Source organism: Narcine bancroftii, chromosome 3 (assembly GCF_036971445.1).
Source record: "Narcine bancroftii isolate sNarBan1 chromosome 3, sNarBan1.hap1, whole genome shotgun sequence".
NCBI lineage: Eukaryota > Metazoa > Chordata > Chondrichthyes > Torpediniformes > Narcinidae > Narcine > Narcine bancroftii.
In genome coordinates, this window is record NC_091471.1 from 1,088,374 (window position 1) to 1,104,634 (window position 16,261).

The window sequence follows — 16,261 nt, forward strand, 5'->3', positions numbered from 1 at the left end:
TTTGTTCCCCTTATTCCAAGAGAAACATCAGACAGATAGCACTTCCAGCCATCCGCCACTTGAACTTCTCTTTCAGTTCTAACAAGCTTCCTGGCTTGCACTGTTCAGCTGTCTCTCTCTCTCCCCAACTGCAAGAAAGCCCATGTGACTTTCTCACATGAAAAACCCCCCTCCTTCTCCAGAAAACAATAGGAATCAGTCTTCTGCTCCCAACTGTTGTTTTAGGTAAACAAAACCTCTTTGAGTGAGCAACCTGGCTCTTCCAAGACAATGGTCTTGACATTTGATGACATCATTTCAATTAGCACCTACTTGTGAAATGTGCACAGCATTCTCATTCTCCATGGTTTCTGTAAAGTCATTGAATTCTTCAGTATTTCAAATAAGATCTGTTTTAAGTGTGTGTATGTATGTGACCTTTTCTAATTTTACCAATTTATCTCCCAAATATATTCAATCACATATTCTATCACAGGGAGACCTCAGCCGTCTGGATCGGAACCAGCACCTCCAAGACCATCACATTGAGCATGGGGGCCCCCCAGGGCTGAGAGATTAGTCCACTGCCATTCACACTGCTGACCCACGACTGTACAGCAAAACGCAGCTCGAACCACATCATCAAGTTCGCTGACGACACGACTGTGATGGGTCTGATCAGTGAGAATGAGGAGTCATTATATAGAGATGAGGTGCAGAGCCAACAACCTGTATCTGAACACCAGGAGGCCCCGGGCGGGACCACGCTCCGCTTACCATTGACGGCTCGACCACTGTGGTCGTCCAGAGTATTCCTCGGAGCGCACTTGGCAGAGAACCTCATCTGGACCCTTAACACCTGCTTCGTGGCCAAGAAAGCCCAGCAGAAGATCTACTCCCTGTGAAGACTGAGCAAAGTTCACCTCCCACCCTCCATCCTCACTACATTCTAGAGAATGTATCGAGAGCATCCTGTGCAACTGCATCACTGTCTGGTTTGGAAACTTCTTCCTCGGAGAGGAGAGAGAAGTCAACACTGGGGTTCTCTTCCTACCATGAGGGACGTCAACAACACCCGATGCAGGCGAAAGTCCCCACACACCCATCACGTAAACTGTTCTCCCTTCTGCCATCTGGTAGGAGGCACCGTAGCACTCGGGGCCCTTAGGTCCAGATTGGGCAACAGTTCCCCCCCCCCCATCCCCCAAGCCATCAGGCTTCTGAACTCCCAAAACAGATGTGGATAGTGTACGTGGACTTTTACTGCATATTTTAATATATTTACTGTGTTTAACTTCTACTTCTGTAAATTTGCTTCATGGTCCTGGAGAAACGCTATCTTATCTTTACCATGCGAGCATGGGATGAATGATATTTCCAATAGGTCATGAGGAAACATTGAGAGCTTGCACCAAACCCTCTGCAGGTCCAAATTTAATATCACACAGGGAATATCATTCAATTAGTGTCCACATTTATTCATACATTATTAAATATACATTTTATCACCATTGTTTACAACCCCAAATGATTGATAATGAAAGCAACATGTAAAGTGCATCAAAGACATTTTCTCAATAAGCAGGTGGAACGGAATAATCCATATTGAATCCGGAGTCCAGTCTTCCAAACTCCTCTGTGTAATCAGAGGACTGGACAAAGAAATAAGATAATGCTGTAAAATTGATTCTAACAGTGGAATCCTCCAAATCCTCTGAAACAATGGAAGTTCCCAAGGAGACCCCAGTGTTTGTCTGGGTGTCCGTGCTGTTCAAACATATAGGTTATCCAACCCTGCTTTCCAGATACTACTTTCTGGAACTACCTGTGTGCTGTGCTGGTGAAGAATAATTATTACACACGACCAGGCAATTGCTTTACCACAAAAACGGGTCCATCAGGAATTCCTTTAACTAAGGTGCCAACATGATTTAGTTCTAAGTTAATATCAGTGTGATTTTTGTTCATGATGCATGGCCTTCTCTTCAACATTTTTATCTCTTCTTACGAACTGTAAAATCTTTTGCAATAAAATTATTGCAGTAACAAAAATTGATATTTAAGTGGACTCTTTGTGCCACAGAATGGTTTGGTGCCTGCACTCAGATTTAAATCTCATCTTTGATTTAAAGACACCTACCTAGAGTTCTGCAAGTGTTTAATTCTCAGTGCTTGGTTCAAGAGAGAACAGGTTAAGATTCAGAGGGTATCTGAGGGGCACCTTCTCACCCAGAGAGTGGCAAGTACCTGGAGTACACTGATGGAGGGAGTGATGGCAGCATGTCTGGATGAGCCCTTGAATCCCCCAGGCACTGAATGCTGGAAGAGGGGATCACTGTGAATAGATGAGGTCACAATGGGCAGAATATGCCGTTGCCTTGTCCTGGTACTATGATTCGAAGACAGTTCTGAGAGCAGCCACAGGCACAGTATCAAAGCCACGTTCACATTTCATATCTGTGCCATGTGAATGCAGCTCAGAACATACGGAGACCTTCCCTCCCCTCCCCTCCCTTCCATGGATCCCACCTACATCTCCTACTGCCTGGGAAACACTCTCTTCTTCCTCCTCCCATCAATCTTAATGTCAAATCACTCACCCACAGGCTGGAAGACAGATTCTTCCCCGCAGCCATCAGGCTCCAGATTGAACCTCATGTTGGCCCTGCCGGGTGCTGACTGATCTTTTAATCCTGTACTCTGTAAATCCTTCTTTGCGTTGCTGTGTGAATGTTAGTGCTGGGGTGATGGTCTGCTCATGGAAGAACCCTTCTCACTGTACTAGGTATTTTGTGATGAATAAACTTACACTAAACTCTAAAAGTTGGCAAGGGACATTGGACGCCAACCTTCCTTCAGCTTTTCAGCTGTAGCATCACTGTGGAAGGACCAGGGCAGCCGGTTAGTTCTGCAATGTGTCTGCAGGAAGCTGATGAGATTGTTTGTGTTTGAAAGAAGGCATCAGATGAACAGCTGTGCATTCAAAGTCTCCAAGTTGTGGGAAAATAAAAGATTGGGAAAACTTTAAAAAGCAGAAAAGCACCTCGCAGCCAAATGATGTAGAAGTGACTAACACAGAATGTTCAACAGATGAAATGCCTCCAAGAAGATGACCTTAAGATCAGAAGGAGCCGAACCCTCCTGCACAATCAGGAAGGCCACACGGGGGAATGCACAGAATTCAGACACCTGCATGTCACCAGCAACATGAGGCAAAGGGGCAGGGTATTCAAACCATAACTGACTGCTTAGCCCGTCAACGACAATGGTGTCTCCTTTCCTGACAGCTTCACTACCTTCTATGTGTGGTTGATGCACCAAACTAAGAGCCAGCAAAGAAAGGACCCCCTCTCCCTGAAGAACTGAGGCGAAGAGGATCCTATTTATGGTGAACCCACACCAAGCAGCAGGAGCAGACAACATACCTGGTCAGGTGCTGAAGGACAGAGGTCATAACAAACATCTCACTGCAGCAGTCTCTGGGTAGCTCCCACTGGATTGGAAGATAGCAAATGTCTTGCACGGTTTAAAACACAGAACACTACAGCACAGTACAGGCCCTTTGGCCCACAGTGTTGTGCCATCTGAGATAAACCTACAATCTAACCCTTCTTTACCTCACACCAATAACCCTCTATTTTCTTCCATCCATGTGGTGGTCAAAGAGGCTTTAGAAAGTCTCAGCCTCCAATATTCCTGACACCCACTACTCAGTGAATGAAAAGCCAACTTGTCCCTGATGACCCCTAAACATTCCTCCCCTCACCTTAAGCAGATGTCCTCTGCATTAAGGATGCATCTCATCCAAATGATGGCCTTTTTACTCTCCTTCAATCTGGTAGGCGCTTCAGGAACCTCCACTCCCGAACCAGCAAGCCCTGGAAGACCTACTTCCCTGCGGCTGCCACTCTGCTTATCTTTAAATCCCAGCGCTGAGCAGTGTCGTACCATGTTGTACTGTCAGTACTTTTACCCCTGTTTTTATTCACAGTTACTCTAAACAGCTTCAGCTTCGATGCTAATTGTATTTCATTGGTTTTGTATCTGTGCTTGGACAATGTCAATAACGTTGAATCTAATCTCTGGTGTTTTCTACAGGTGCTGCTGTCCATCCTATCAATCCCTCTCAGAATCTTGTAGATCTGGATTACGTTACTTCTCATCCTTGTTCCAAAGAGAAAGCCCTAGTTCTGTTAACCTTGCCTCATTAGGCAGGCTCTTCAATCCAGGCAACACCCTGGCACATCTTCTCTGCACCCTCTCTAAAGTGTCCACTCCACTTCCTTCCTGTCAAGATAAATGCAACATTACCTCATGACTTTTGCATGCTACCCCCTGACAAATGAAGCTGCTCTTCTTAACCATGTGTGGCAAACGTGAGAGAGCCCAAGATCTTCTGATCTTCCACACTTAAGAATCCTGTCATCAACCAAGTTTGTCCTTTTAAATACATAATTTCACACTTATCTAGATTGAACTCCATCCGTCCAACTCTGCATCCTGTCTATATCCTCGTAACCCATGACAACCTACTACATTATCATCTGTAAACTAATTGACGCATCCTTCCACTTCTTCATCCAGGTTCCTTTGTAAAAATCACCAAGAGCAGGGGTTGCAGAACAGATCCCTGTGGAACTTCACGCGTCACCGGCCTCCAGACAAATACATTCCATCCACCACATTGTAAGAGAGCTGAATGTTTGTCAAATGTGTTCAGGAAAGTTTTCTAAATCTATATATAGACTACAGCAGTGGTCCTCAACCTTTCTCTTTCCACTCACATCCCACTTGAAGTAATCCTTCTGCCATCGTTGCTCTGTGATTAGTCAGGGATTGGTTAAGGTAGGATGTGAGTGGGAAGGGAAGGTTGAGAATCTCTGCTCGAGACCCAATTGTTACTGAAAGATTTTGCTTGAGGAAAACTGTCCTTGGCCCATTTCCTCTGGAGTTATGAAACCGTGCACATAACGAGTCAATGAGGGATGATTAAATCAGTGGTTTACAAACTTCATATCACCTTACTATTCACAGAGCACTGATGGCATAGGGATTACTTAAAGCGGTAGGTGAATGGAAAGAAGGTTGAGAACTTATGAATTAGAGAGAGTGCGATACTGGATCTCCTATTAGGGAAGGAGACAGGACAGGTGACAGAAGTATGTGTCGGGGAATATTTTGGGTCCAGTGATCATAATGCCATTAGTTTCAAGTTAATTATGGAGAAGGATGGGTCTGGGTCTCGGGTTGAAATTCTAAATTGAAGAAAGGCCCATTTTGAGGAAATGAGGAAGGACCTAGAATGTGCAGATTAGGATCAGTTGTTTTCAGGCAAGGATATGCGAGGTAAGTGGAGGACAGAGTACAGAGTTGTATGTTCCTGTCAGGATTAAAGGCAAGGTTAGCAGGCAGAGGGAACCTTGGATTTCGAGGGATATTGGGGATCGGGTTTGGAAGAAGAGAGAGGTGTAGAACAAGTAGAGACAACATGGAAAAAATGAGGGACTTGAGGAGAATAAAAAATGCAAGAAAACCTTAAGAAAGAAATCAGGAAGGAAAAAAGACGTGAAGTTGGTTTGGCGACAACGTGAAGGAAAATCCTCAGGGTTTCTACAGGTATATTAAGAGCAAAAGGAGAGTAAGGGACAAAATTGGTCCCCTTGAAGATCAGAGTGGTCGGCTTTGTACAGAGCCAAAAGAGATGGGGGAGATCTTAAATGTTTTTTTCATCAGTATTCACTCAGGAAACAGGCACAAAGTCGTGGGAAGTCAGGAAAACAACCAGTGAGGTCATGGAACCTGTACAGATTAACGAGGAGGAAGTGCTCGCTGTCTGAAAGCATATAAGGGTAGATAATTCCCCAGGCCTTGACAAGATATTCCCACGAACCTTGAGGAAGGGGAGTGTGGAAATTGCAGGGGGTCTGGCAGAAATATTTAAAATGTCCTTCACCACAGGTGAGGTGCCAGAGGATTGGAGGGATACTCACGCTGTTCTGTTATTTAAAATAGGCTCCAGAAGTAACTTGAGAAAATAGTTTGGGACAGACGAGAAGGGCCTGTTTTCTGGGCTGTTCTGTTCATTGGCCCTTCTACCCCCCCCCCCCCACCCTTGAATTGTGAATCCACACAGTCCACAGAGGGAAGTTGTGCTGCAAGTGTACAGGGAGCAGGTGAGGTCGCGCCTGGAGTACTGTCTGCAATTCTGGTCTCCTTACTCAAGGAGGATTCTATTGGCTTTGGAGGCAGTGCAGAGAAGGTTCATCAGGTTGATGCTGGAGAAGGGGTAGGGGGGATTAGTCTGTGAGGACAGATTGTGTCACCTGGTATTGAAACCATCTAACAATTACAGCATGGAAACAGGCAATCTTGGCCCTTCTAGTCCACACTGAACCAAGTCCTCTCCTCTAGTCCCACTTACCTGCACTCTGCCTATAACCGTCCATTCCACTCCCATCCATAGACTTATCCAATTCTCCCCTAAATGACAAAATGGATCCTGCCACCACTACTTCTCCCGGAAGCTCATTCCACACGGCCACCACTCTCTGAGTAAAGAAGTTCTCCCTCATGTTACTTCTAAACTTTTACCCCTTAACTCATGACCTCTTGTTTCAATCTCCCTTACACTCAAGGGAAAAATGCCTATCCACATCAACTCTATCTATTCCCCTCATAATCTTAAATACCTCTATCAAATCCCCTCTCAACCTTCTACGCCCCAAAGAATAAAGACCTAATTTGCTCAATCTTTCTTTGTAATCTAGATTCTGAAACCCAGCTAACATTTTTGTAAATCTTCTCTGCACCCTCTCTATCTTGTTATCCTTCCTATAATTCAGTGACCAGAACTGCACACAGTACTCCAAATTTGGCCTCACCAATGCCTTGAACAGTCTCAACATCACCTCCCAACTCCTGTATTCTATGCTTTGATTTATAAAGGCCAACATTAGGGTTGTAGATCTGAAGGCCTTCTTCACCACCCTATCCACCTGAGATTCTACCTTCAGGGAATGATGAACCATTACTCCTAGATCTTTCTGCTCTACTCCATTCCCCAATGCCCTCCCATTTACTACGTACATCCTGTTTTGATTATTCCTTCCCAAATGAAGCACCTCACACTTCTCAGCATTAAACTCTATCTGCCATCTCTCAGCTCACTCTTCTAAGTGTCCAAATCCCTCTGCAATCTTTGAAAACCTTCTTCATTATCTACAATTCCACCTATCATCTGCATATTTACTAATCCAATTGACCACCTCATCATCCAGATCATTAATGTATATGACAAACAGCAATGGACCCAGTACAGGTCCCCGAGGCACACCGCTCGTCACCGGCCTGCAGCCTGACAAACAGTTATCCACTACGATCTCTGACATCTCCCTTCCAGCCACTGTTGAATCCATTTGACTATCTCAAAATTAAGGTACCTCGTGACTCAACCTTCCTAACTAACCTTCCATGCAGAATCTTATCGAAGTCCTTACTTGAGGTCCATATAGACAACATCCACTGTTCTACCCTCATCAACATTCCTAGTCACCTCTTCAAAAAGTTCAACAAGATTGGTCAAACACGACCTTCCACGCACAAACCTGTGTTGAGTTTTCCTGATCAGACCCTGTCCCTCCATATACTTATATATACTCTAAGAACGCTTTCCATCAATTTACCTACCACAGATGTTAAACTTACAGGCCGATAAATGCTAGACTTGCTTCTCGAACCCTTTTGAAACAAAGGAACCACATGTGCAACACACCAATCCTCCAGCACTATACCCGTCTCTAATGACATTTGAAAAGTCTCTGCCAGGGCCTCCGCTATTTCCTCACTAACTTCTCTCAAGGTCCTGGGGAAAATCCCGTCGGGACCTGAAGACTTATCCACCTTTATATGGTGGAATTCATGAGATGGAATCTTATACGAACATAAACAATTCTGAAAGAAATGGTTAAGATCGAGACAGGGAAGTTGTTTCCACTTGTAGATGAGACTGGAACTAGGTGACAGCCTCCAGATTCAGGGAAGACAGATGTCGAGTGTAGTGTATCTATCAAATTCTCAGTCTCTAAATATATTGAAGACACAGATTTTTGAATATGGGGGAAATTAGAGTTATGAAGAACAGAGAGCAAGTGGAGCTGAGTCCATGGCCATCTAATCCATGATATTATTGATGGCAATGCAGGCTTTTCCTGCTCCTATTTTTGTAATGGCTTCACATTTGCCTGAAATATGGGTGGCAGCTAGCGCAGAGGTTAGTGCAATGTTGTTTAGCAGGCACCCATTGGGACCGGGGCTCGAATCCCCGCTGCCCAGAAAGAGCTTGTATGTCCTCCCCGTGTCTGCACGAGTTGGCCACAGGTTCCTCCCTCTGTACCGGGCTGTAGGTTCATTGGATTTAAGTTGGTTGGCATGTGCTTGTGGGCCGAAAGGGCTTGTTACTGTGCTGTATGGCTAAATTAAAAAATATATTTTTCAACATTTTCTTCTTGAACTTTGGTTTGATATGGGTTGTTCTCCTATCTCTGAACCTTTCTCCCTGCTGAATACATTTTTACTGTCATTGTTCCTTAATCCATGTAAGGAGGGACTCATTGCATCAGGCACAACAGTGAGTTAGTTGCATTTTCTCTGGGTTGGTTGCAATAATTATCATGTTTTGGAAAGTGCTGTTAAGTTTATGAAAAGCAAGTGAAAGTGAGTTACACTTATTCTCCTCCACCATCTTGGAGGGTGGTGGCTACGACAATGCGGGGCACGAGGAGGCTTTGCTTTCATTCAATGCCAGCTGGCACATCGGGTGTCCAACTTTTTTTACAGCCTTTTGCCAATGTGCAGAGAAGGAAAAGGAAATGTTGTGTTTACTGTTAGAACGAATTCACCAAAACCAAAGTGAAGTTTAACTGCAAATCGTATTCTGAGTATGTATAGAGAACAATGTAAGGAAAGGAGCCGAGAACAGTTCAAATTACTGGAACACGATCCATCCAGAATCAGTTTGAAAAATACAATTTCTTGTAAAAACTGTGCTTTAAACATGCTTACAGTGAAAGAGAGTGAGAAGGGTATCACACCTTAAAGTTTCAACATTAAACTGACCGTGGGAGAGTACGCTCATCAAGTCTCACACAACAAATAAATAATGCACTCCAAATAAATATTTAAACTTTACATCTCTTCATATTGGTGGTTCCATTTTCATCAAACACCTGAAGATTAAATATATTTATAAAAAGTTGCATCCATTCCTACCACATATAACATTTTAATAGCCTACTAATACTTCCCCACATCTAGATACTTAGTGAAATATATCTTTACGAAAAGTCACATTTGTCGGGGCACCTGGACACATTGGCACATCGTTAACACGGTCATTTTAACGTGATGTTGTCAACACCATTTTAAACTATCAGTTGGCGCATGCAATATACACTGACATAAAAGCAAGGACACAGTCCTTGCCAGTAACATCATACTCGGTAAGACAATTATAGATTAAAAGAATATTACCAGCAGTTTGTCCAGCACCAATCAACGATGTACAATCCCTCGTAACCCTTACATGATTATCTTTACAGTTCTTTACTCCACTCCATGATGTTATAGAGACTTTCATACATTGGACCACATCTGCATTGAACCTTGCACACTGCACTTTCAGTCTGATGGAAGGGAAACATCTCTCAGATAATTTACAATATATTTCACCACGGCCACTCACTTCCTTGAGCTATTAATGTAATAGGCACGTTGTGTCATTATACTACTCCCATTTTAAATGTGCCGATATGGATTTCAAAATAATTAACTCAAGGTGCCCACGTCTGATTTACAGTAATTTCTCAAAGAGCCAAAGAACATTGCAGCACAGGAACAGGCCCTTTGGCCCTTCTAGTCTGTGCTAAACTATTTTTCTGCCTCATCCCACTGACCTCCACCTCTCTGCCCTTTCCATCCACGGACCTGTCCAAATTCCTTTCAAATGTTCAAATTGATCCCACATTCACCACTTCAGCCGGCAGCTCATTCCACACCCCCACCACTCTCTGTGTGAAGACGTTCCCTTTCATGTTCCCCCTAAACCTTCCCCCTTTCACTCTTAGCTCACCAACCCTCAGTGGAAAAAGCCTGTCTACATTTACTCTGTCTGTCCCCCTCATAATCTTAAATACCTCGATCAAATTTCACTCATTCTTCTACGCTCCAGGGAATAAAGTCCTAACCCGTTTAACCTTGCCTTGTAACTCAGTTCCTGACGCCTGGGTAACATCCTAGTCAATCTTCTCTGCACTCTTTCTATCTTATTGCTATCTTTCCTGTAGTTCGGTGACCAAAACTGCACACAATATTCCACATTGGGCCTCACCAATGTCTTATACAACTTTACCATAACATCCCAACTCCTGTACTCCATACTTTGATTTATGAGGCCAAGATGCCAAAAGCTCTTACAACTCTGCCCACCTGTGATACCACTTTCAGAGAATTATGTATCTGTATTCCCAGATCCCCCTGTTCTCCCGCACCCCTCAGTGCCCGACCGTTCACCGTTTACGTCCTTTCTTGGTTGGTCCTTCCAAAATGCAACACCTCACCCTTGTCTGCATTAAATTCCATCGGCCATTTTTCAGCCCATTTTCCAGCTGGTCCAGATCCCTCTGCAAACTTTGAAAACCTTCCTCACTGTCCACAATGTCTCCAATCTTAATATCATCTGCAAACTTGCTGATCCAATTCACCAACTATGGACCCCGATCCACACCATTAGTCACGGACCTCGAGCGTAGAAGAATGAGGGGAGATTTGATAGAGGTGTTTAAATTATGATGGGTATAGATAATGTAAATACAAGCAGGCATTTTCCACTGAGGGTTAGTGAGATAAAAACTGGACGACATGGGTTAAGGACGAAAGGGGAAAAGTTTAGGGGGAACATCTTCACACAGAGAATGGTGGGAGTTTGCTAAATGAAGTGGTGAATGTGGGCTCAATTTGAACATTGAAGAAGAATTTGGACAGGTACACAGATGGGAGGGGTGTGGAGGGTGATGGACTGGGTGGAGGTCAGTGGGACCAGACAGAATAATAGTTTGGCACAGACTGGAAGGGCTGAAGGGTCTGTTTTGTTGTTGTAATGTTCTTTGGCATTACTTCTTCTGGCAGCTTGTCCCACAAACCTAGTGCCCTCAAAAGAAATTGATCATGTCCTTTCCAAAGTCTCCCCCTCACCATAAATGTAAGCCCTCTAGATTGAGATCCCTTCCCATGGGGAAAAAAGGCAGTGACTGTTTACCTAATCCTTGTCTTTCATTATTGTTTCCCTCAGTGAGAAAAGTGCCAGCTCTTGGTCCCAGTTACGTTATTTTGTGCCCTTCCCAGCTGAATTATATCTTTGCTGTAGGTGTGTGAGCAAAGCTGCCCGAAAGTGTAGTCTCCTGGACTTGTACAGTCTGTACGGTGTGGAAGGCCCAAAACATTCTATCAGCCCTTTCTCTACAATCTCCCGTCGAAGCAGAGAGTGGAAATCATGAAGGATGCTTGTGGGGAGTAATTCACAGGAGCAGGAAGAAAGTCAGATATATTACTGATGACTACCAGGCAGCTAATTGGTGGGAGCACAAATTCGATCAGTGAGAACGTAGTTACCTGGAGAATGCCTTGGACCTCCTGGCACTAAATGGCTGAGCTGTTCAGTGTTTTCGGCCATGTACATGTCATAGAATTTTGACCACGATTAGCTAATTCTGCCCACCAGCACACCACATAAATGGAAGTGACAGCAATTTATCACAAAACTCCCTCCAACGGCAGACGGACTCCTCTGCATCACACCAATATTAGGTCTCAGTTTGAAAGGTCTGCCAGCACATTTCTTCCCAAGAAAGCCTTCAGAAATGGAATGATATTAATTAATGAGGATACGACGAATAGGATAACTGAAGGATGGCCTTTTCAGTGGAGATTTCACAATTCCAAAATGTAATACTAATCTGGTAACTGCTTGAATATGGCTTGCTGGTAGCCAACAGTTTAATGTGGAGATATGTGCGTCAGGACACTTCTGCTCCTCGTCTCTGGCTCCTCTCTCTCATAGCACTCAGGCCAGGCCCCAAGGATTGTTTCTCCACACAATGCTGGAGGAACTCAGGGGGTCAAGCAGCAATCTGTGGACAGCAATGGAGAGTCGGCGTTTCTGTCTGGAACCCTTCGTCCGGAACAGCAGGAACTGGGCAGACACCCAATAGGGTAGGGAGTGGGGGAGACAGCAAAATCTCTCTATCATTTGGCCATAAGGAACCAGCCACGTGGCAAACTGCATTCACGAACAGGCCAGTGCTGTGCACTGCATCCACCATGAGCTCAGTAATTTTATCACCATTTCTGCCTCCCACACCCTCCCCTCCCCTTCCCCACCCGTTGTCTAGGTATCGTGCTCTTCCTGAAGGTTTCTCAGCCATTTTGTTTTCCAGGCCTGCTGCCTGACCCAGTGAGTTCTCCCAGAACTTTCTGATTCTCTGCCTCAGTTTTCCAGGACTGCAGATTTCCTGATTGCCCATAGCTTCTCAGATTGATGAAATATAACTTTTCCTAACACCGAAAACTTGTACAAAATGCTGGAAGAACATAACATGCATAATTAGTGTCTTGATGACTAAAACACAATTTTGTTTAATGTTTCTTTCAGAAAAGAGAGAATATGGCATGGTTGGCGACATGGTCAGCATTAGTGCACCTCTGATCAGGACCAGGAATTCAAGTCACGCACTGTCTGTAAGGAGTTTGTACCTTCTCCACGGGTCTGCATGGGTTTTCCCCGGGGGCTCCGGTTTCCTCCCACTGTCCAAAATAGACCAGGGGGTGTAGGTTTATTGGATGTCATTGGGCAGCACGGACCTAAATATGTGCAGGCAGGTAATCTAACTGGTACAGTAAATGGCCCCAGAGTGGTGATGGATGATAGAAGCGAGGATGGGGAGATGGGAAGAGCACATGGGTGCTTGATGGCCCACAGTCCACATAGCCTGTTTCCAGGCTGTATGACTCACTAACTGTAAACATCTCTGGAAAAGAAGGCAAAGCAGCTGAATCATTATTTTGCTATTTCCCAGCCAGTAAGGGTTTGTAATCAGACAAATGGAACCTGAGGTTTGGAGGACAGGGAAACCATTTCACAATTAATGGCACACTCACAGAGGGATCACAGGATAACTTTTCTCATTAAATGCTAAACCTCATTTATCAGTGATTTTTAGGATTTGATATGAATGCAAGTATAATTAGAGTGGTATCCAGATCAATCTCTCTAGAAAACACCATCCTAAGACCCTGCCACTGGGTTCCTTTCTCCAACCCAGAACATTGGGTTGTTTCCCCATCTCACTCAGATATTACCTTTCTCCAGCAGCCGTGGCTTCATTTCATTTAACATTTAGAAATGCGTACAAAGTACCCGGATCTTCTTAGTCCTTTTAATTGGAGATCAGGAGATGTGCTGCTTCCTCCATTACAGACTGACATATAGACACTTCAGGCAGGATGGGATGTTATTCAATGTCAAACAACAGTAATTTAATTTACTGTGAGATTAGAGATGATTCTGGTTCCAGCACTGAGGGGTGACGGCAACATACATTATGGGACTGGACTGAATAATCTTGCATCAGTGTGACGGTTTGGTTGGTTGTGATTACAGCTGACTGTACAACAGGGTGACGGTTTGGTTGGTTGTGATTACGCTGGCCAACTGTACAACAGGGTGACGGTTTGGTTGGTTGTGATTACGCTGGCCGACTGTACAACAGGGTGACGGTTTGGTTGGTTGTGATTACGCTGGCCGACTGTACAACAGGGTGACGGTTTGGTTGGTTGTGATTACGCTGGCCAACTGTACAACAGGGTGACGGTTTGGTTGGTTGTGATTACGCTGGCCGACTGTACAACAGGGTGACGGTTTGGTTGGTTGTGATTACGCTGGCCGACTGTACAACAGGGTGACGGTTTGGTTGGTTGTGATTACGCTGGCCGACTGTACAACAGGAGATTATGCTGGCCGACTGTACAACAGGGTGACGGTTTGGTTGGTTGTGATTACGCTGGCCGACTGTACAACAGGGTGACGGTTTGGTTGGTTGTGATTACGCTGGCCGACTGTACAACAGGGTGACGGTTTGGTTGGTTGTGATTACGCTGGCCGACTGTACAACAGGGTGACGGTTTGGTTGGTTGTGATTACGCTGGCCGACTGTACAACAGGGTGACGGTTTGGTTGGTTGTGATTACGCTGGCCGACTGTACAACAGGGTGACGGTTTGGTTGGTTGTGATTACGCTGGCCGACTGTACAACAGGGTGACGGTTTGGTTGGTTGTGATTACGCTGGCTGACTGTACAACAGGGTGACGGTTTGGTTGGTTGTGATTACGCTGGCCGACTGTACAACAGGGTGACGGTTTGGTTGGTTGTGATTACGCTGGCCGACTGTACAACAGGGTGACGGTTTGGTTGGTTGTGATTACGCTGGCTGACTGTACAACAGGATGACGGTTTGGTTGGTTGTGATTACGCTGGCCGACTGTACAACAGGATGACAGTTTCGTTGGTTGTGATTATGCTGGCCGACTGTACAACAGGGTGACGGTTTGGTTGGTTGTGATTACGCTGGCCGACTGTACAACAGGGTGACGGTTTGGTTGGTTGTGATTACGCTGGCCGACTGTACAACAGGGTGACGGTTTGGTTGGTTGTGATTACACTGGCCGACTGTACAACAGGATGACAATTTTGTTGGTTGTGATTACGCTGGCCGACTGTACAACAGGGTGACGGTTTGGTTGGTTGTGATTACGCTGGCCGACTGTACAACAGGGTGACGGTTTGGTTGGTTGTGATTACGCTGGCCGACTGTACAACAGGATGACAATTTTGTTGGTTGTGATTACGCTGGCCGACTGTACAACAGGATGACAGTTTCGTTGGTTGTGATTACACTGGCCGACTGTACAACAGGATGACAATTTTGTTGGTTGTGATTACGCTTTCCGACTGTACAACAGGATGATGGTTTCATTGGTTGTGATTACGCTGGCTGACCGTACAACAGGGTGATGGTTTCGTTGGTTGTGATTACGCTGGCCGACTGTACAACAGGGTGACAGTTCTTTATGTTTATATTGGTGTATAAAACTTGAATCAGTCTTTCATCACAACTCTGTTAACAATTGGTTTAAACTGAAAGAGAAAAGCCTCTTCTAGAAAAATTAGTTTCCACTGGATGATATTTTGCTGCAGAGAATGGCAGATTTGTTCATAAACTTCAACATACACTTTCAGCCTTGATGTGAAGAATCTTTGAAAATCCAGGCCTTTTCTTCAGAGCCTAACAAATTTAAGAAGGATAATCTGTTAAAGTGAAACATTAGCAATAATATATGTATCAAACTACAAAAAAGAAGAGTCCATCTCAGGAGCAGGGCCTTTGTCCCACCATATTCGAGCTGTCTATGAAATAAAGTGAAACTCCTCCACATCGCTACATTACAGGCTTGTTCACGTCTAAATGTCTCTGCTCCACCATCCCCCAGCAGTGGGATTTAGACACTATCAATCTCCATTAAATAAACTTTCCACCTTCCACCTTAAAACTAGAAACATGGAATGGAGTAACCCAGTGGCATACCTGCTGAACACGGTGCCCAAGCTGAATTAAAACTTCACTGTCTGCACATGATCCATATCTGCATATTCATGTGTCTACTGTCGTATCTGCTTCCAGCTCTCCTGGCAGCCTGCTCCAGGATCCCACCACTCTGTGTCATTGGGAGATTTCAATTTCCCTACTATTCACTGGGATCTCCTTGGTGCAAAAGGTTCAGAAGGTGCAGAATTTGGCAGGTGTGTCCAAAAATGATTCCTGATTCAGTAGGTGGACAAGCTAACTGGAGAAGAGGCCTTGCTGGATCTCTTACTTGTAATGAACCTGGTTAGGTGTTTGACGAATCTAGTTGAGTTTTTTGAGGAGGTGACAAGAAAAGTGGATGAAGGTAGGGCGGTTGACGTGATCTATTTGGATTTTAGGAAGGCTTTTAATAAGGTTCTGCTTGTAAGGTTAGTAAGGAAGGTTCAGTCACTAGGGATTAATAGAAAGATAGTGAGATGGGCTCAGAGATGGCTAGAAGATAGACAGCAGAGAGTCATGGAGAACAATTGTCTGTCAGGTTGGAAGCCTGTGACAAGCGGGCAGCATCAGGGATCGGTGCTGGGTCCCC

The 16,261-nt window shown here is 44.7% G+C and overlaps 1 protein-coding gene across 2 annotated transcripts in view; it reads right to left on the minus strand.

Moving 5' to 3' along the window:
• Positions 1 to 8,887: 8,887 nt before the first annotated feature.
• Positions 8,888 to 16,261, minus strand: part of fbxo41 (F-box protein 41) — a 218,086-nt gene continuing 210,712 nt past the window's right edge. For both annotated transcript variants that reach the window (XM_069923315.1, XM_069923316.1), the window contains one exon: positions 8,888 to 15,372. In XM_069923315.1, the coding sequence (XP_069779416.1) occupies positions 15,310 to 15,372 (63 nt within the window). In that variant the 3' untranslated portion in view covers positions 8,888 to 15,309. The remainder of the gene's footprint in view (positions 15,373 to 16,261) is intronic.